We start from the raw sequence: 21,543 nt of genomic DNA, 5'->3' as shown, positions 1-21,543 counted from the left end.
TGTTTTCCACTGTTGCTGTACGCTTCTACGGGAGAACATATCTTGGGCCGCATACCTCCGGGACACAGGGCTCTACCCACCCTGGGGACAGTGATGCACAGACATCAATATGATGGATACAAAATGTCCGTTTATTTAGCTGCGTCACACGCTTATATAGCTCTTGCGCTTCCTGTTCCTGCCACTCCTATGGGGAGGAGTCTATCTTTCCGTCACATCCCGTGATCTTCCAGTCGCCGATTCCTGTCTATTCCCCTACATCCACAGATTCAGTTAAGCAAAATGCAGAACACTGAGACAAAATTCTAACCAATTCCTAAACAAACATATGTAGTAAGGTAGCACACTAATGAAAAACAACTGTGTATCACCCTTGAGTGGTTTATCGAAAGACTGGGAATGAAGCACTCAAGCCCCAAACTGACATCATATTCAGCTTGATAAAGCAAAGTTTCAGTACACAGAAAAGCAAGGTCTTTTTCAGAATTTATAGTCTTCCATGGACTGACTACAAATACCACCCCTATGCTAGACAGATGCTCCTCCTTACACAATTTAGCATGATGAAGACAGAGGTGTTAAGTGGAGATTAAACTTTCTCAGAGGCAGAAAACAATTCTGATGGGAATTAAGAAATCTATATTAGAAATGGCTACTATGAGGCAACTGTAACTGTATTTTGTTAGAGTTTGTATACTGTATTTTAAAAACAATAAAGCAAATTAGTATTACCAAACGTTTTAATTTTGCTGTGCTTAAACATTTAAGATGCATGTGAAAAGTGAAATACATGGAACGAATGGTACCAATGTTATAGAACTTTTGGTCATACACATATAGGTTGTATCTCTGCATATGTAACATATGCTTCTTGATGAGTATGTGCAGAAACTGAGAATTTAAGCATCCTGCCTGAAGATGTGTTTTATCACTACAGTGCCTTCCAAATTAAATGTATCCCTGATCATTTACCCTCTGGCCTACTCATTTCACTTACATAACCCAACTGAAAAATACATTTTTGTAAGCTAACTCATCCTAGATTTCAGGTCTGTAGATACAGGTACCAGAGAAAAAGGAACAAATAATGTATTTTTCATACAATCAGCAGCCTTAGCTATAAACAGCGCAAATGATGCAATATACACACACCTGTAATATCCCGTCTGCTGTACAGTAAAACGTTATGTATTTACATAAGCATACACCTAGGTGCTGTTCTGAACAGCAAAGCTTTCCAGAATCAAGGCCACTCTGACCCAAGCTCTGTTTTTTTCAAAATGCTGGACAAAATGAAAGCGGGAGGTTTGACCCTTGCACACCAGGTATCTTAAAGCTTTTATGCAGAAGTTGCTGATTTACATTTTGTACTAATGTTAATGAAAAATCTTACCAAAATCAGTTGAGTTATATTATTAACATTATGGCTGACTTTAGCTCTTTAAGAACAATACGATACGCCTATTAATTGGGCACAAGAATACACAATAGTCTCCTTAGATGCAGAACTGTGTACATATATACTTAGTTTAAAATCTAATTTAAAAATTCAGCAAACAGGTCATTCCATACACATTAATGTTGTAAAGATTTAGGAGCCATTCCTTCACTTGTTACATGAATAAGGAAAGCATGGATTCGCAGAAGTGGCCCACCCACCGATAGCTCTTAAATGATCCCTGTAATGAATAATTTGGTGAAGGACCTAACCTAATCCAGCATTTTCCACTAAGGTAAGAACATTTACTGTTTACCTGCTCAACAGCCTTTTAGAGATATTTGTTTAACCTGCTCCAAAAAGAAGGTCATTCCGGACTATCCCTAACCTATTAGAAAAGTTCATTATCTACATGTTTAGAAATCCTTTGCTTACATTCATTCTGCTGCAAATTAGGCCAATTTCTTCTTGTCAATGGACAAAAGAGATGAACCTATCACCGTTCTCATGCAGCAGAAGACTGTTATTATGTGTATACTTGATCTCCTCTTTCACTAACCCAACTGCTTTACCATTCTGAGCATGTCATATAAACAAAAATACCCAAGACATATTAGATTTGTATGGCAAACTGTCTTCCTCCAATTTTCACAGCTCCTGAAATAGTAAACAGCTATCAGTATTTATTAGAAGATTTAGACCCATTAGAAAGTATGATATTCCTTTAGAAACAGTTCTACAACTGAAAGCTGAGAATTGTTAATATCTTCTTGTGTCTGAAAGCTGGTAACAAATAAGAAAGTTTCAAATTTTTTTTATACATATGTCATGGTTCTGCCCTAGTCAGCAACTAAACACCACACAGCCACTCGCTCACTCCCCCCACCCCTGTGGGATGGGGAGAGAATCGGAAGAGCAAAAGAACAAAAAAACCCAACTTGTGGGTTGAGATGAGAACAGTTTAATAAATAAAATCATAATGATTATGATAATAATAACAATAATGATAATATAATAAAAAGGGAAAAAGAAAAAAAACAAACCCACAAACGATAAAACTGCTCATCACCTGCCGACTGATGCTGCCGGTCCCCGAGCTGCAATTGCTGCCTCCCTCCCCCGCCCGCTCCTCCCAGGTAACATACTGGGCATGACATTACATGATATGGAATATCCCTTTGGCCAGTTTGAATCCGCTCTCTTAGCTGTGCCTCCTCCCCTCCCGGCTTCTTGTGCACCTGGCAGAGCTTGGGAAGCTAGAAGAGTCCTTGACTAGCACAAGCACTACCCAGCAACAACTAAAACATCTGTGTGGTATCTACATTGTTTTCATACTAAGTCCAAAGCACAGCACTGTGCCAGCTGCAGTGACGAAAATTAACTCTATCCCAGCTAAAACCATGACAACATAGGAAACAATTAGTAGCTTATAATAAAACCATACAGTGATTCTGTCCTTCATGTCTGCACACTGCTTCAAGAAGCCACAGCACGTAAACATGAGTATGTTAGCCAGCTGTTTTGTTGAAGTGTGATTTCACACTTAGTCATTCAGTGCTAAACAAAAATCGTTACAGTTCACCAGTCACAGAATCAGAAGTGAAAATGAACTGCAACACCCATTCCCATCACATCACAACAGAAAAGGCAGTGGTGCCTAAACTGTTTTTCAAGCTGTTCATTCAAGTTTCACTCATATTTGCCGTGCAATCTTCAGACGTTGTACACCTGTTACATTCCATGTTCTAGACACAAGCAGGAAGTTTAAAGGTTCAACAGTTCTTTGTTTTTATATGTAACAGTTATATACACTTAGCATATATGGGTATCATAATTAAAGAGAGCAATGGATAACAAAAGAAAGTTACTTTTGCCCTGGGAACATTTCCAATCATGTAATCATTACATGGGAGAAAAGGCAAGTCATTTTGCTTTCATTTAGTCAGGATAGTGCTCTTGGACTAACAATGCTCACAGCTGCTTTGCTCTATCATCTGCAGTTTACGCTCCTTAATACATATATATATATATATATATCAACAAAAACTAAGATGTCTGCCACAAAGACTGTTGATACAAAGACTTTACCTCTATTGGGTATGCTCTCTTTCCTCTCTTCTCGTTTTTTAGCATAAAAGCTATCAAAACTGGGACTTTCTTCAGCTCAGTCAAAATAGTCTCCTAGTAAGGTCTGTTTTAATAAAGAATTTCCTTTTCTCCCTAGACACATCACTATTCCACAGACTTTTATATAGAATCATAGAATCATCAAATCGTTAAGGTTGGAAAAGACCCTTAAGATCGAGTCCAACCACTAACCTGTCACTGCCAAGTCCACCACTAAACCATATCCTCAAGCACCACATCTACCCTTCTTTTCAGTACCTCCAGGGATGGAGATTCAACCACCTCCCTGGGCAGCCTGTGCCAATGCCTGACCAGTCTCTCAGTGAAGAATTTTCTCCTAGTATCCAATTTAAACCTCCCCTGATGCAACTTGAGGCCATTTCCTCTTGCCCTATTGCTAGTTACTAGGGAGAAGAGACCGACCCCCGCCTCGCTACAACCTCCTTCCAGGTAGTTGTAGAGAGCAATAAGGTCTCCCCTCAGCCTCCTCTTCTCCAGGCTAAACAACCCCAGCTCCCTCAGCCGCTCCTCATAAGGCTTGTTCTCTAGACCCTTCACCAGCTTCGTTGCCCTTCTCTGGACATGCTCCAGCACCTCAATGTCCTCCTTGTAGTGAGGGGCCCAAAACTGAAGACAGTACTTGAGGTGCAGCCTCACCAGGGCTGAGTACAGGGGCACTATCACTGCCCTGCTCCTGCTCACCACACTATTCCTGATACAAGCCAGGATGCCATGGGCCTTGGCCGCCTGAGCACACTGCTGGCTCATGTTCAGCCAGCTGTCAATCAACACCCCCAGGTCCTTTTCCTCCAGGCAGCTCTCCAGCCACTCCTCCCCAAGCCTGTAGCGTTGCATGGGGTTGTTGTGACCCAAGTGCGGATCCGGCACTTAGCCTTGTTGAATCTCATACTGTTGGCTCCAGCCCAACGATCCAGCCTGTCCAGGTCCCTCTGTAGGGCCTTCCTGCCCTCCAGCAGATCAACACTTCCACCCAGCTTGGTGCCATCCGCAAACTTACTGAAGGTGCGCTCAATCCCCTCACCCAGATCATCGGTGAAGATATTGGACAGGACCGGCCCCAACACTGAGCCCTGGGGAACACCACTCATGACTGGCCACCAACTGGATTTGACTCCATTCACCACCACTCTCTGGGCTTGGCCGTCCAGCCAGTTTTTAACCCAGTGCAGAGTGCACTTGTCCCATCCGTGAGCAGCCAGCTTCTCCAGGAGAATGCTGTGGGAGACAGTGTCAAAGGCCTTACTAAAGTCCAAGTAGACAACATCCACAGCCTTCCCCTCATCCACTAAGTAGGCCACCTTATCACAGAAGGAGACCAGGTTAGTGAGGCAGGTCCCCCCTTTCATAAACCCATGCTGGCTGAGCCCGATCCCCTAATTTAATGGACCCATATTTAGCCTCTTTTTCTCTTGTCTGCGTGTACATGGTACGAACAAATTATATCTAACGATGAGTTAAATTCTCTTGTTCACTTTCAAATAAAACCAAACCAAAAAACCTAATGGCAAAACTGTTCTGAAGTGGCCAGTCCCTTCCCTGTCACCTACTAACCCTTCATACCAATGGAGTCCTTGGAGTGATTCTAAAGGGATACGTGAAAATAAACAAGGTGACATTAGCCAAACTTCTTTAAAAATGGACCATGAAAATTTCGGGTTTGATTTTCACAAACAAGCAAGCAAACCTGGTTTGAAAGTAGGCATGGTAAATCAAGCTTCAGGCAGAAAAATTTCCCAGAGAGGAGGCTGGTACAGCAGAATCGACATGCTCTCCCCCTAAACACTTCCCCTATCACTAAGATGTCAATTTTAAGCAAGGCAGGACAGATTTTGATCTTGTTTGCAGCCTGTATTGAGAATGCTATTACCACCTACACTCACCTAGCACAATCTGTCCTGCTGTGGGGTGGAACATGTATGAACACTGTTTTCTCAGTATTTTAAAGGACATTTTTCCCCCCTCAGGAAAAGTGGTACTGTCAGGAAAAAGCATAAGTACACAAGAATTTTCCTGTGTTTAAAGACAAGGCTGAAGACAGAGAAGAATTTTAAAAGTTAAACATACTGTTCTTTCACCACATCTTAATTCTGGACTGCAAGAAACCTCTATCTATTAGCAGTAATATGTTTGGTCATTCAACCATTAAATTTCAAGAATGAGCCTGTTAACAATTCTGCTGATCAGGATTAATTAAGGGGGTGGAATTTCTTACATGGTACCTGACCACAGAGTTTAAAGGAAGTACAGAAAATTGACAAGAAATCACAGCTCCTGCAACAAAGGAATCAAATTTCAGATGCTAAAATATTTTATACAAAATTGCTTTTAGTCAGTCAGGCACTAAACAGTGTCAGAAAATATGCAATGTGGAATACTCATCTATGTAGATTGTCTGCAATTTTTGTCCCTGAGAGATAAAGTGCAACGGAGCATATGTTAGGAATTCATCTGCAACTTATATCTACCGTCATCAGTGCTCTGAAACCTAAACTGATGGGGTTTTTTTAATGATAAAAATCCTGCTAAGGAATCATTCTGTTAATAAACTTTCCAAAATACTTCAAGTACCAGAACTTTCCAATAATCCAATCCCAAAACTTCCACTAAATTCAAAAGAAACAATATTAGTCCTGACATAATCAATCTGCCCCCTCAGCACCACAAGTCTTCATTTCTAACAGCTCTATAATTCGGCAAATCTATAATTTAAAATCTATGCTTTATTAATTACTATAATGAAAAAAGACAGTTTTAAATTAAAAAAATATTTATTTCAGTTTTTTATACAAAAAAGTCAAAACAGCTGAACAATTATTAGTACTGAAAATTTTTGTAAATATGTAATGGCGAGTATTTCTACCCTCACTTCACAAAAATAAGTGCTTTTAAAACTGTAATAATGTTTTTGATTTTACTTCAGTACTTTTTTGCAACTGTCTAGTGGCTAATCCAGTGGTTTTGAATAATTAAAATAACAGAGCTTAACAGACACAGTAAGTTACACTGAAACTTTTGACCAGAGCATTAAAAGATTAGTAGCATTGGTTGCTCAGACTTCCCCTTCATTTACACGCAATTATTACCCACTGAGAAAAATATGCAAACTATGCAGTTTTTTATACCTGTTTTTAGTGACAATAGAAAAGTTGTCTAAGAGTATCTGCTATTTTATTCTATGGCTACTTCATATATGGAAAAACAACCAAGAACAAGGCTATTACAAAAAGTAGCATTCCTTCTGTATTAAGTGTCTTAGAATCTGCCAGGAAACACTTTGCATAATATTAACAGTGTTCTTTCATTACATGAACGAGTAAATCCAAAGTCACATTGCAGTCGTGTCTTTTGGCTCTCAGAACCTTGAGCCACATATCTGGTGTAACAATATTGTGCTGCTTCTTGGCATAAAAATCAACAATGGGTATAAGAAGGATGGTGAAAGGGAGAATGGCACAGGAGAGAACGAATATCTTGTGCATTTTTCAGCAAACAAAAGCTTAGTTACAACCAGAAGGTGTATTGTTTATTCAAAGAACATAGTAAAAAAATAGTTTCAGGACTTTTTTCTCTATGAAAAATAGAGCACTATGTTTCTACATTCAAACTATACTCCATGGAGAAGTGGACTTCATAAAGCACAGATTGGTGATCACATGTACCTGAAAAGAAACCATTAAATTGCTCATCCTAATGCTCTACTAAATTAGTGCTGAAGAGATTCCAACAGTTCTGTGCCAAAGGCCAATAATCAAATTATTCTTGTGCAATCACACTTCTCCAGGACTAAGAAGTTAGAGGAATGTCCCAAATTTCAGAAGAATTTCTGCTATTAGAAGGAAAAAAAGCCTAGGCAATGAGTAATTTTTGAGCAATACTAGAACAAAAAACCTTCAGGTTCAGTAGTTAACATTACTGAGCAGGCAGATGTGCCACAAGCAGGACAGCCACTGTGTGACAAGGAGCGAGTGGAGGGTCTGTCCAAAGTGACAGCTGAGCTCTCTGGTCTCCGATCAACTACTCTAGAGTTGGGTAGAGAAATTCTTTCCAGAAAGTGAAGAATTCAACGTAGCCTACATTTAGGCAAGATCTCCACAAGTCTGCAAACTCTTACTGCTGATACTGGACATCAAATGAGATACATATAGAGAAGTAGCAGAATTTCTAAAGCTGCATGAACAGCATATACATGATACAATTCCCAAGCCTTCCTAAAAAGGAAAATGCTTTGAAATAGTATAAGTTACTAAATAAATATACTCTTTGTATGGTGTATATACCTTCCTTTCCATAAAACTCCTAACAAATTATGTCAACTCTAAAGGGAAGCATTTTATTTAAAGCATAAATATTAAGAAAGACTTTAGGAAATAAGAAGTAGTTGCAACTCATTTTTATCCCATACAAGCTCTAGATGACATGGCATATTTTAAGGAAGACTGCAATACTTAAGTTTGTATTAAATAATTCCTTAGGGCAAGGATAGCTACAACTATTTCTCACAGTTTGCAAGAACACTGAAAAGCTTACACCTAGACTCATATGATCTAGCTGTTGTCCTCAAAGCAATCTTTTCAATTCCTAAAAGAGTTGGTCATCATAGACAAATAGAGATAAGTTTGTAAGGAAAAATTGCATAGTTTTACAATTGTACTAAAAAAAAAGGTAACTTTTTTTTCATCTGTGATGGATGAAGAAAACCTCTTGTCTGAGAATACCAGCAGTCAAAAAGCCAAGGAATTTTCGAAGCTACACAAAAGAACTTAAGAAAAAAAAGACAGTTTGGTAAAGACATGTCTTCTTCCATATTTAAGGTGCATTAAGATGAAGACTGCTGAACATCCCATTTCGTTTCCTATCTTACCCTTTTTATCAAGCTCCAATTTTGAGCTTTAACTTACAAAATCCTCTGCAGTTTTGCAACTAGTAGTAAAAAAATAGGAAAAATACTACAAACAAATCTGCTTATTACAAATACATCTGCAAATATTTTGGTAACTCTGAATAGCACTTTACAATTTACATCAACACCTGCCAACTTCATCGTCTCTCAAACCTACGAAGCCTTTGCCTCCTTATTTCCTCTTCTGAATGCTGCTCAGGTGGAAACCAAAAGCCATATGGTCGCCGCTCATTATTATACGTTGCTCCACCAAAATCTACAAGACACAATGAAAAACAACTGTTATTTTGTTCTCTAATATGAGAAAAATGCACATATATCCTGTAATCCAAAGCATCACAACACAAAGGAAGCGGAGAGTTGAATGTTTCCAATTCCAATGGTTTCACAATTTCCAGCAACTGCTCTTAAAGACGTTGAAAAAAAGAAAAACAACACAAAAAAACCAACAACACAAAAACCAACACCAAACCCAAAATCAAAACAAAAAACCCCACAAAACACAAAACCCAACCCAACAAACCACAATCAAAAGAACACCCGAACATCTAACAAGTATTAACCTGGGAGTTCATGTTTTTCACAACTGCTATTTTATACAGGAAGCTGCAGATTGTTAAACTATTTAAATGTCCTCAGTAGTTACTTCTGGCAAAATAAGCTTTTGGTTTTGCTTTTAGTATCGCAGTCCAACATCTGCTGACCCATACCAGACGCACATACAACTCCCGTCCTTAGTTGGCAGAAAGCAATTTCAGAAATAAACTACACATGGCAGCTCCACTAGAGAGAGCTGTAAGCAAATCAATCTGAGCAGAAATAGCACGCCAAGACTGAAGGTTCTCTGCCCTGGCACCCCAAGAGAAGACAAGAACAGGCTATTCCAGCAACTCTTCAGAATTCACATTAAGTCACTGAGCAAAGAAACGATTAAAAAGTTGTGGTTACGCACCACCTCAACTGAATAGCTCGGGGGGGGGGGCGGGAAAGAGAGACTGCCTTCTGAGCATAGGTACAGCGATAGGGATAAGCAAATTAGCTTTGAAGATAACACAACAGCCTCTGTAATATTCAGTATTTTTTAAACTTCCACCTCCGGATCTCATTTAAATTAGCAAAAGTGAATATGGAAAACTAAAGGTAAGTATTGTACTACTATATTAATTTTCAAGATGAATTTCAAATACAGCTGTATCCTCTATCAGAAATTACATGTAGCAAACACATAAGGCCTGTTTATATGACACAAAGTCAGGAAGCCCCACTTATGAAGAGGCTCTGTTAAGTTTCTGATCCAATTACAAAAACATCTCGGTTTGTGGAGTACTCACCCATAAATGTATGATTTTGTGAAAATATTAGAACATGTTCATAATTTTCTTTTTGTGTTTGCCAAGAAGTCAAACTCTTGGAAAACACTTCTGGAGATAACTATAACTGCTCAAACTCTGCCAGGCAGCAATGCTAACACAAATGCTTATAAAATGAGATGCCCTGTTTAAAAGGATTTTTCAAATTCCTATTAACATACAGGAAATTAATTTCATGTATATTTTAGTATTTTATCTTCAGCTTGTCCCTGTGTCTCAACTTGCTAGAGACAAAATTGAACATATTTAAGTTGTTACTCTGCCTCTGAAAACACTACACCATTATTTGACAAATATTCAAAATATTATAGAAAACTAACGTATTGGAAGTCAGAGCTTGGCACAGGTAACATGAACTGCAATGTTTCTCAATTTTTCTTTTTTTTTTTAATCCAAGAGCAATCTCCTTGTCTAAGAAAAAAAGAATTAGTTAATATAATCTGCAGCATGGACAGAACAGTGTTCATTAATGAAAAAAATCAGCTGAACTGAATTTTCATTTACTACATTTATTTTCCCTCATTTTACTTTGTTTCTTATACAAGAAGGTTTACTTGAAAAGAAAAGGCACATAGTTGTTTTACTGTGTCCTATTGACTGCAAGCTGAAAAAAACCACTGGCTTATAATATTTTGTAACCCAATGAACATTCATTTAGAAATTAAAAACCCAATAGCTTGAAATTGGAAGGCATAAAGCAAGGTGGTCAGTAGACATCAGAACCTTTCATAATAGTGCAGAAATATGTCTAGACAAAAAAGTTAGGAAGCCTAAGAAAGCTCAGTAAATCTTTTAAAGTAAACATTTATGAATGAATATGTATGTATTTCTTATTCATCATCTCTAAAGAAATTGTTAAACAACACTGACTTCATGATAACACTCTCAACAATATTTATGTTGTCATGACAAGAAAATGTATGTCAAAAATCACTGATTTTTTTTTTTATGGTATGTAATATCTGGGGTGAATAAATAGAAAAGAAAATCAAGTTAAGGGCATTTCATGGTGTTGTTAATATTATATATAACACCAATTAAAATGCCTAATATTTTCTTCATATTTTGACTTTTGATAAGTATATTTTAAATATAAATATTAACAATAGCTGAAAGACAAATTTTTATATATGAAGAATAATATGGTCAGGACCCTCATCATACAAATGGCTGCAGCACACAGGGTAAAACTGCATTGTAATGCTGAAGTTTGATGTATTTGTTTTTTAATCATCATAATTAAGATAACATCTGTGTTTTTAAAAAATCCTTTTCTGTAGTGACATTGTCAATTATCAAGGTTGCTCATTAAAATGTTTGTTTTTCTATATAGGACCTTTGGTTGGTTTTTATTTAAGAAATCAGATACCACTTATACATTTAAGACTAGTACTGGCAGAATTCCCATAAAATACACTCTACACTTCAAATATAAATGTGCTTTAATAAATCACCAGGAATAGGAAGAGATGTTACAAGAAAGTTGCAAAATGCTCCTTTACATGTTGACCCAAAAATAAAAGACTGACAATGCATTTTGAAGAGGTTTAGGTTCAAGAAAATACATTATTTTATATCAGACAATATGGTGAGGAGTGAAGTTGTCTGAATGTGAAGGCTTAAATACATGTATTTATATATGTATGTATATATTTAAATTATCCTGTTACCCAAAGTAGTTCCCCAAAATAGTTCCCCTACACCTTTACTTTTTAAATTACAATGAAAATATTAATGCAATAACACCTTTATCTAACCAAAATATTTATAAACCACAGTGTTCAGAAATGGTAATTAGGCTACTGTTACTACTGAAACAACACCTGGACTTCTATGCAAACACTGAACACAATCTTTTCAACATACCAGCAAAAAACTTCAAGGCTAATAGACTTTAAGACTGTATTTAAAGTATTTAAAAAACAGCAATAACTGCAGATGATAGACAAAATCAAAGGATATAGCACAAAAAAGAACAAACACTAAACTTATATAGCATGTTTTTAAATTCATTTTATTGTGAACTACAGCTGTGTTCTGTGAATACGGAAGACTGAGACTCCTGTCACTCTGTGTGTGGGGTTTTTGTTATCAAAGTTTACTATTATAGAATTTTGGACCAAAACAAGAAAATCACTAACGGCAACCAGTTTAACTAAACCTGTATTAGTGTAATATAAACAAAGCTTTAAGAACCTTAAACATTTTCACTCGTGTTAAATAAATATGCTTAATCATGCCTAAAATACTTGCTACAGTTAGGCATTACAGCACGTTATTCTGAACCTACAGTCCCCGACAGACATAATGTATAATGCATTAAGCACTGGTCCAAAGGTTACTCAGCACATCAAAATCAGATATTTGATTAATCAGACACACAGCCTGAAATGAAGGTGACAACACTGATTGTCCTCCCTTTTTTAATGTTTTTTTTAACCCCACTATGAATAAGCAAGCATCTCTCAGTTGAGAAAACTGTGAATGTTTTGCACTCAGAAGAGCAGTCGCTCACAGCTCATCAGCTTGGACTGCCAGTGCTGACACTGAGTGCGTTTGCCCGTCCTGTCCTTGCTCCCTGGTTCTCCTTCAGCTGCTGACCTACATCAAGATTTACATGAGGAACTGCTTGTTACAGTTACTGTAACAACAGTTTTGGAAAGATAACTGAAAAACACTTTAAGCTGACCCATGAGACCATTTTTCGTAGTTAAAAAACCCAACACAGATTTGCAGATTGTTACTCAAATTTGCACCATTTTTCTTGGATTTAAACAATACAGAAAAATAAGAACTACTGAGCAGAAGTCTTCTCAATTCAAAAAGATACAGTTAACCAGGGGAATCCTTCAAGAAAGAGTTTATAATACTCTCTTGGTTCTATTCAAATTCCAAGTTTTGGAAACAAATTACTGGCATGTTCAACAGCCATTTAAAAAAAAATGCAGCTGCCCAATCTGCTAAGGTAGAAAGAAAAAACCGTATCTTTATATGAGACTGTTAGCCATACCTTATTGGATATTGGAGACTTTGCAATGAAAATTCACACAATATTGGTTCTTCTGATTCCTAAGAAAAAACTTCTGGTTCATACAATAAATTCCATTATCTGCTTTAATTTTTATAATTAACAGATGGCAAACAAACAACTATGTCAATTCTGAAATTCCTGAAATTCTGACACAGCAGATACTCATTGCCTATCAAGACCTTATTGAATGATATTTCTGGTTTAGAACAAGAAAATATATTCTAAATTCTACACAGAGACCAAACTCAATCAACAATAAATACAAGGAGTTAAGACTGTCTTGCTGGATACAAGTCTTTCAAAGGAAAGACTTAACTCTGCAGTACACATATTTCAGTTCTGTTCTCATGCAGTTCTGGACACTACTGACTTACAACAGCTGATAATGCCCAAAACTTCCTTAGAGACTCATGATAGCAGAAGGAAACTAATAAATGTTTCAGTTTACCTTTTGGATTCACAGTTGACACATTTATGAAGTAAACCCTGAACTTCCATTTCATCACTGAACTGATGTTAAATAGTTCACCTCACTTGTAACAGGTCATTTGCCAAGTAAAAGATAATTTCAAATTAAGTACAAATTAAGTATCACATTGAGTACTTTTATAGGACAATCAGGAGAGCAATAGATTGTTTTTCTTGTTCATTCTTCAGTTAAAGCACATTTATTTTGTTAAAAGGAAAGATTGATGAAAATTTTAATATTAAAAAATTTTGGCTTCTGTTGCTATACCCAATGCATGGTATATTTGAAAACAATAAGGCATGATCACAACAGAAAATTCAAGACTTTTTTATTTTATTCTTCATTATGCTATGGATGTTAAAGCACAGGCAGCTATCACTACTGGACAAACTGCAGGAGTTTCTACTGTGGACCTTCACAGCTCACATTATACCAAATCACTAACATGGTCAATCTCCAGAAGTGCCCTACCCACCAGAAACTAATTCTAGTCAGAAAAACAAATGTCAGAAACAGAACAGATGTCAGCAAAGAGGCATGAGCTGATCCTATCTAGGCTTATGCCTTATCTTTTCCAGAGTTGCATACTTAAAGCATCGTTTTGAAAGATCTAATCATCCTGTAGTGAAAAGCAAAGAAATTTGAGGGTATTAAATGCTGAATTGCTTTAAGCAATTGGGAGAGAGATGCTTGAGGAGCAATTTCATAGTCAAATAATACAACTTAACCCTTGCAGATCCATAGGTTTTAGCAAAGAATGGCCAAGATGACAGCTGCAACTGGGCCGTTTCTCTCCTCCTTCAAGAAAAGAAACAAAAGGAGACAGGGCACATATTAGCTTGCAATATTAAATTAACACTTTTAATCGTGCATATAAGACTTCATTAGCAAGCAAGATGATGATTATCGGATGAGATCTTAGACCCTTGCACTGCATTTCAGCGGGGCGGAGGCAGGCGCTGGGTCGGTGCTCCTGCGGGGCCCGGGGCCATCGCCCACTCACCCAGCAGATGGCACCGGAGCCACACGGGCCGCCACCGAGATTAGAATGAACTCCAGCCAACAAAGCATTCCGCCTTGTAAGCAGAATTAGGGTTATTTTGAAACAGATGGGCTCTAGAGAAGCTGCTGCACTGAATATTATAGAGTTGTTGATTGTCTGGCTGGTTTGAAACCCAGGGATTATTTACCAGCAACTAGGAGTTTCTGTCCCATCAGGTTTCAAAAGGAAAGCAAAGTGAAAGCCACTGGAATACATATATACTTTTTTCTTTACTAAGCCAGTCCTAAATTCAGAACTTAACTTGCTATTGTGTACAGTGCTTTGCAGCAGAATGTCTGTACTGACAAAGACCAACTGCATAACCAACATCTTAACCCTGAGCTGAACAGCTAACGCAGCTATCTTCTATACAAGAATCCTCTAAATTTTGCCTATCTTGTTATCAAGTAAAATTTGCCTAGTGTTTTTCTCATTTTATGCATCTGCAATACAATGCTGTCACCCTTGGACACACACAACACACTCTTTGAGGCTTTTCACTGTAACAGTGATCAGCTCAAAGTCCCCATCTCCAGATTTTTTTCATACATTCTCAGCACTTCAAATACTACGATACAGTTACCAGATGCATGACACAGAAGACCAGACAGGAAGAGGTGAAAAAACGAACATCATTACTGACAACAATTCACCACTTAGAATATTTCAGTGTAAATGGCAAAAAAACCCCAAACCAAACAAACCCCAAAACCAAAGACAACTCCTGTTTCCCAAAGAAAGCACAGAGGTGAAAGGACATCCTTGACATCATTGGAAATAGAAGTTCTAGCTACATCATTCTAACAGATAATTCAGAACTGCTCTTCTGAATGTGACACGTGAACCTCCAGCCAAACTCACTGCAAATGCAAGCAGACCACTACACAAAGCAGCATACAGATTTCACAGAAACACCAGAAACTGATGCAGCTGTGGCACAGCTAGCCTTGTTCAACAGCAAAGCAAAACTTACGCAGACAGCTGGCAGTGAAAATGAGCCATCCATTTAGTCTTCACCTATATGCTGCCCTCTAATCATCAAGATCAGATGTAAAGACAATTTGAAACATGCCATCTTGTCAGTGTAGTAATAATACCTGTAGAATGTGTGTGAAGTGTGCATTTTTTGCTCCTCTGCATGAAATCTGGCATAAGGAAGAAAAATCAACTGGTCATCTTACCGGGTGAGCCAAACAGACGAAAACCTCCTTGTGGGGTTTTAGTTCTGCTTGTAGTGCAAGGCACAGAAGTGTTGTATCAAACACACTCACTTCATTTTTCCTCCTCTCCGAAGTAATGGCCTTAGTTTTAGGTTAGATACTAGGATTTGCAACAGTTTCCGTAAGCTTCAGGAAGAATTTATCAAGCTACCAAACTGTGAAAGTCCGACTGCTAGAAATATGCAGTTAGGTCCTTGATAAATACTGATGCGGCTAGATAAAAGAAAGTGAGCATAGCAAATAAGTTACAACGATATTACAAAGCAGTATGTCTGTATTTCTTTTTCATGCTAGCTTTAGTTGTGTTAAAGAAGAATCTAGACTATGTCAGTTGAACAGCACTAGTGAATGTGGTACCCATACCAAAAATAACCCTATACAAACACATACCCATACAAAGAACAAACATTTCTAACTTCCAAAAATCTCTCACTTTTGTAGAACCTTTGTTGTAGAAGATTATCACAAACAAGCGATAATCTCTTTTCAACACAGTAAGGAGCATACAGCCAACTAAAATGCAGAAGAGCCCTGATCTGGATGAATAGACTTGTCGGTGCCAAGAGGAGAGCGCTTAACAGGTGCCTCAGATACAAGCATTTCATGTCCAAGCATACACAAAGATAATCCTGGCTTTGATTTTACCAGCCTTTGAAAGTGTGAGAGAGAGGAAGTCTACACTCAGCAGAAACGAGGTTCACATATTATGTAATAGTTCACAGCAAACTCACTGTAGGATTTCCTTTTCTTTTTCTTGAAACAATGTTTTCTGCAGCCAACAACTTGCTCAAAGACTGTTAGCTTAAGTCCTCACAAATGCAGGACTGTTAGGATCATCTCATGCAGACATCACCATTTTATGCAGCATAATTGCTTCGCTACATCTTCTGTATTATCATGTTGTTTGATTACAGAGCAGATTGCCAGCATCTGTACCTATGTCACTGTCAAAGGAGCAAGAGAAATGCTGCATTCATTGGCCCAAGAACTCACAGAGCTGGCAAGTCCTTCCAATCCTTTTTCTAGGAACTGTTTTGAGTCTAAAAATAGCTTGCTTAGTCACCAAACCTAGAATGCTTTTTCAGTCCCTTCAAACCTTTCTTCTAGGAAATAAACAGTATACAGCATCTGTCTCTCTACCCTTCGGTAACCTTCCTGTGGCTCCCCAAACAAAGGTTACTTTTCTTTCCTGAAATTAAAAGAATGGAAATATGAGAGAAGTGTATAGGAAGATGATCACATATGACACCCTCCAGTACAGTCCTCCTCAAGAGAAGTGCTGTTGATGTCCTCTGGACATCCCAGAATGACATCCTTCAAGAAACATTTTTAAATTGTTACAATAGGTGTGAAAGATTTATAGTTTATTTGTTAACACTACTATGCAACAGTGGTTTGAAAATATTTGATCAAATGTCACAACAACTTGAACACTTGCTTGGATTTCATTTATACCAGTTTCACAGAATGTATTCCTCCATAAATAGTATAGCTCTACTAACTGATATAATACCAGGATATAATGGAAGTTCACGAACTGTTCTTGGGCATGATACAGATTACATACAATGTACTACATTGCCATCTCTGTGGTATACACCTGAATTACCCTGCTTTTTAATACAAAATACCAATGTTTAAAATGTTCTATTTGAGAAAATGGGAGTTCTCTTAATTTATAAACATCCAAACATATAATTTTTATGCATAATCAACCAGATATTTTTGATGCATATGGAATTGGAAGAAGTAATCTGGAGGGCAAGGAGAAGCCAGAGTTAAATGCCGAGTGCTGCTACAGTTCTTTTGTATCTTCCAGCTAATTCATAAGTCAAGTCTTAAGGTTAGTTTAACCAACTACCTTCTGCTTTATTGAATTATACAGAGAATCCTAAGGAGAGGCAGTGCACATGCAATACCATTTTTCCTCCTCTCACTTTAGAAGGACTAGAAGGCTTCCAGAAAGAGCTGAGGCAAACAAAACACCCACAGCAGCCCTTTCACTGTTTTATGTTGCACTAGAAACCAGACAGGAACTACAATTGAAAAAAAAAAACCTATAAAATGGCAAATCTGCTTTTATTCTCATCTCCTTCCCCCTGCAAAAAGCAGACATGCTACACAGTCTGACAGATTTGGCTTTTAGCATTTACCACTGTCCATTTTTTTTCCTACTCAGCTCCAAACAGACCACATTTAACACCCTATGCTATTGTTTCTAACACTGCCCTTTAAGTTTCTGTCAATGTATGAAAGAATTTTGTCATGCTATGAAGCAAGCTATTCTTCCTGGTGCTGGTGCCAACATTCCTCATCTACAGACTTGAACATAACAAACTGATGAAGAGAAACGGAAGTCTAACTACTGTTTCTGTCTGTGCTTTGGAATGGCTGACAAATGAAAAATCAAATTACCAGTAAATTAGATGTGGCTAATGAAGTTAGAAGCAAAAGAATATACAATGAATTCAGATACAACTGGATTGTTAGAAGAGCAAGCAAGATCAACCTTGAACGCAGAGTCTCTCTCTCTTTAAAAGGAGAGGTGATAAGATTGCGAAACACACAAAACCATTCCCTCCAAAAGGTGTGATAATTTGTTTTGGTTAGAAGAGATGGCTAGGACTTAATATGGGCATCTTAACCCTTTCATACATTAGGATTTTAAAATTATTATTATTTTTAATCATGCCTCAAAGTCTCAATCTTTGCTGTATCTATATCACCAAAATAACAAACTCTTATTAAGGTAACAGAAGTTGTTAAAAGCACACTGGTAACATTTTGATAGTGAGACCATCAATCACTGCCTCAGAATAAGCTAAAAGCTTATGGTACACTCTAATCATGCATTTGCAACAAATAATCAACACTGCAATGCAGAAGTAAGAGGATATAGACCACCACGGGACTTGATGCCCTTCAGAAAAGAATTGAGGGGGTTAGTTTTACAGCTACCTCCAGCTACCATTTAGCTGGATACTGAAAATACTTCAGGAGAGTTGACATAAAATAATCTCACTGCATTTTCCAACCATCTAATAATTCTCCAGATGTTAATTATCCTAAACACGGTTAAATTCATTATTAAACTTAAATTGGTTGATACATAAAAATCGAATATATCTTTCATTCCTAAGTATTAAAAGGGATTTGCTAGCCAACTCAAAAAAAAATTGTCCTGTATAGACATGCTACTTAACCTATCTTTAAGCTAAGGCAGAGAGACATGTATTCCTCTTCAGAGTAGTAAGAAGAAAGCTAAGAATAATTTGAGTTACAAGAAGAATTTCAGGTAGGCTGTATATTTATCATAATCTAGAAGTCTTTTGTTCAGCTGCAAATAGCAAAGTATCCTTTCCCTTATTTCTTTAATTTATGTTCATCTATTTCAAGCATCTGTAGTACATCCTTCCCTGAAAAAACACCAGAATTGGAGAACTCATTTTATTCCATACTCTTCTCTATTTCTTCCCTTGGTTGGTTTGTTATTGAGTATTCACCAGTGTTTAGACATATTTTCCAATTCCATCCTCCAAATGATATTTAGACATTCATTACTTTATAAAATTACTTAAGTGATTTATTTTGCTATTCGCATGACCTGTATTGTATTCTCCTGGACTGTTTTTAACAGTAAGTTGCACAGATCAAGTAAAGGACACTGTCAAAAATACAGTGAAGTAAAGAGAGTAAAGACAAGGAGTAGAGCAAGAACAAAACAAACAGGATAAGGAGTTAAGCAAGAGAGAACTGAAAAGTCTGAAAGTTTGTCCTGGCAAAAATAAGGAATAACTGCAAATGAAATTTCATAACCCCTAGGCATTTGCTTACAATTATGAAGTTACAAGTTATGTCCTTACCAGTGTAAAAAATGCTTATTCTTGGCAAATATTGTTGTGTGATGTTACAGTACTTGCTTCAATGCTTCTGAATTGTAAAGCTCACAGTGAAGTTCTGGTCCTTTCTGGACCCTAATAACAAGGCCAGCAAAAAACCCGAACACAAGGCTCCCCTGTTCAACAGTTAAAAAAAAAAAAATACTTACATTTCACTGATTAACATTAAATACTTTAATAGAAAGTCCCTGGTTTGATATTGCTAATGTGCACGATGACTTGGTAAAAAATGAGCATAAGACAACATAAAAGTCACACTAGGAGACTTACCCTTTTTTTCTGAAAACCACCCCCTTTTCCACTTTTGATAGCTTGACTAAACTGGTTTTAAAAACTAGTTCAACTAAATTGGTTTTAAAAAATGTGGCTGGTGTCTTCCTCATTCCCTCAGATATTGTCCTGCAGCTTAATGCAGTCAGCTGCTAGCAAGATAGCCTTGCACTGTTCTATGGTATTCCTCTTCCTTGGTCATTAAACCCTCTAAAAATTCTTTTCCAAGTTGACAGGTCTTTCAAGTTATTTAGCTAAATCATATATATATAATTTGTAGTTTAAACTGAATTGATTGTAAAATGAAGCATAATTTATTGCTAGAACCATAGAAACGAGAGCTACAAAGAACCTCAAAGGCTGGCTGAACATGAGCCAGCAGTGTGCCTGGGTGGGCAAGAGGGCCAACAGCATCCTGGCTTGTATCAGGAATAATGTGGCCAGCAGAAGCAGGAAGGTGATGGTGCCCCTGTACTCAGCTCTGGTGAGGCCACACCTTGAGCACTGTGTTCAGTTTTGGGCCCCTCACTACAAGAAGGACATTGAGGTGCTGGAGCGTGTCCAGAGGAGGGCAACGAAGCTGGTAAAGGGTCTGGAGAGCAAGTCTTATGAGGAGCGGCTGAAGGAACTGGGGTTGTTTAGCCTGGAGAAGAGGAGGCTGCACCAGAGCTGCCGCTCATCAAAAGCTCACCCCTTCCTGCTGGGTGGGTGACTGGGGTACCCTCCCTCTCCATGCCCTTTTGCTTCTGCATTTTTGCCATGGTTTTGCTGCTTTTGGAAGGGTCCCCCCGTGGGATCCTCCACTCCAGAACCCTTTGCCTTGGTGGCTTCCTGAAAGGCAGGTCCTATCTGACCAACTTGATCCCCTGCTATGACAAGATGACCTGCATAGTGGGTGAGGGAAAGGCTGTGGGTGCTGCCTACCTGGACTTTAGTACAGCTTTTGACACTGTCTCCTACAGCATCCCCCTAGAGAAACTGGTGGCACGTGGCTTAGATAAGTGCACTTTTTGCTGGGTAAAAAACTGGCTGGATGGCCAAGTTGTGGGGAACGGAGCTAAATTCAGTTGGTGGCTGGTGACAAGCGGTGTTCCCCAGGGCTCAGTTTTGGGGCCAGTCTTGTTTAATACCTTTCTCAATGATCTGGATACAGGGATTGAGTGCACCCTCAGTAAGTCTGCAGATGACACCAAATTGGGCAGTGTCGTGGTTTAGCTGGCAACTTAGCCGCATACAGTCGCTCGCTCACTCCCCCACTGGTAGATGGGGGAGAGAATCAGAAGGGTAACGCTCATTGGTTGAGATAAGAACAGTTTAATAATTAAAATAAAATTAAAAAAAACACACAAAAATGCAATGGAAAGGAAAAGAAGAGGCACGAAACCCGGTGGGAGGTGGGGGAGGGAGGCAGGAGGGGAATGAACCACCAAAACAAACCACACACGATGCAGCCGCTCGCCGCCCGCCGACCCGAGCCGCAAACTGTCCCCCCTCAATATACTGGTCATGGAGTCACATGGTATGGAACGAACCTGCCATTGGCCAGTCGGGGTCAGCCGCCCCAGCTGTGGCCCCGCCCCTCCCAGCCTCCCGCCGATGCGGCAGAGCGCGGGAAGCTGGAAATGTCCCTGACCATGACATTGAAGAGAATTAACCCCTTCTCAGCCAAAACCAGCACAGGCAGGAGTGTGAATCTGCTCAAGGGTAGGAAGGCTCTACAGAGGGATCTGGACAGGCTGGATCAATGGGACCAGGT

At 38.4% G+C, this 21,543-nt stretch overlaps 1 protein-coding gene across 5 annotated transcripts in view; it reads right to left on the bottom strand.

Annotated features, from left to right (window-relative positions):
• The window catches only part of RHBDD1 (rhomboid domain containing 1), a 207,007-nt gene that overhangs the window by 144,778 nt on the left and 40,686 nt on the right, over positions 1–21,543 (bottom strand). Inside the window, exon 7 of one of the 5 annotated variants that reach the window (XM_064457399.1) lies at positions 6,331–8,742. The exons of 3 other annotated variants lie outside the window; for them this stretch is intronic. In XM_064457399.1, coding sequence (XP_064313469.1) covers positions 8,624–8,742 — 119 coding nt within the window. In that variant the 3' untranslated portion in view covers positions 6,331–8,623. Of the gene's footprint in view, positions 1–6,330; positions 8,743–10,812; positions 14,155–21,543 lie in introns of those variants that run through there. One more of the 5 variants, XM_064457400.1, reaches the window with a different exon arrangement.

This window comes from Phalacrocorax carbo, chromosome 7 (genome assembly GCF_963921805.1).
Source record: "Phalacrocorax carbo chromosome 7, bPhaCar2.1, whole genome shotgun sequence".
NCBI lineage: Eukaryota > Metazoa > Chordata > Aves > Suliformes > Phalacrocoracidae > Phalacrocorax > Phalacrocorax carbo.
Note: the sequence above shows the minus strand (reverse complement) of the source record. Positions and strands in the feature narration are given on the sequence as shown.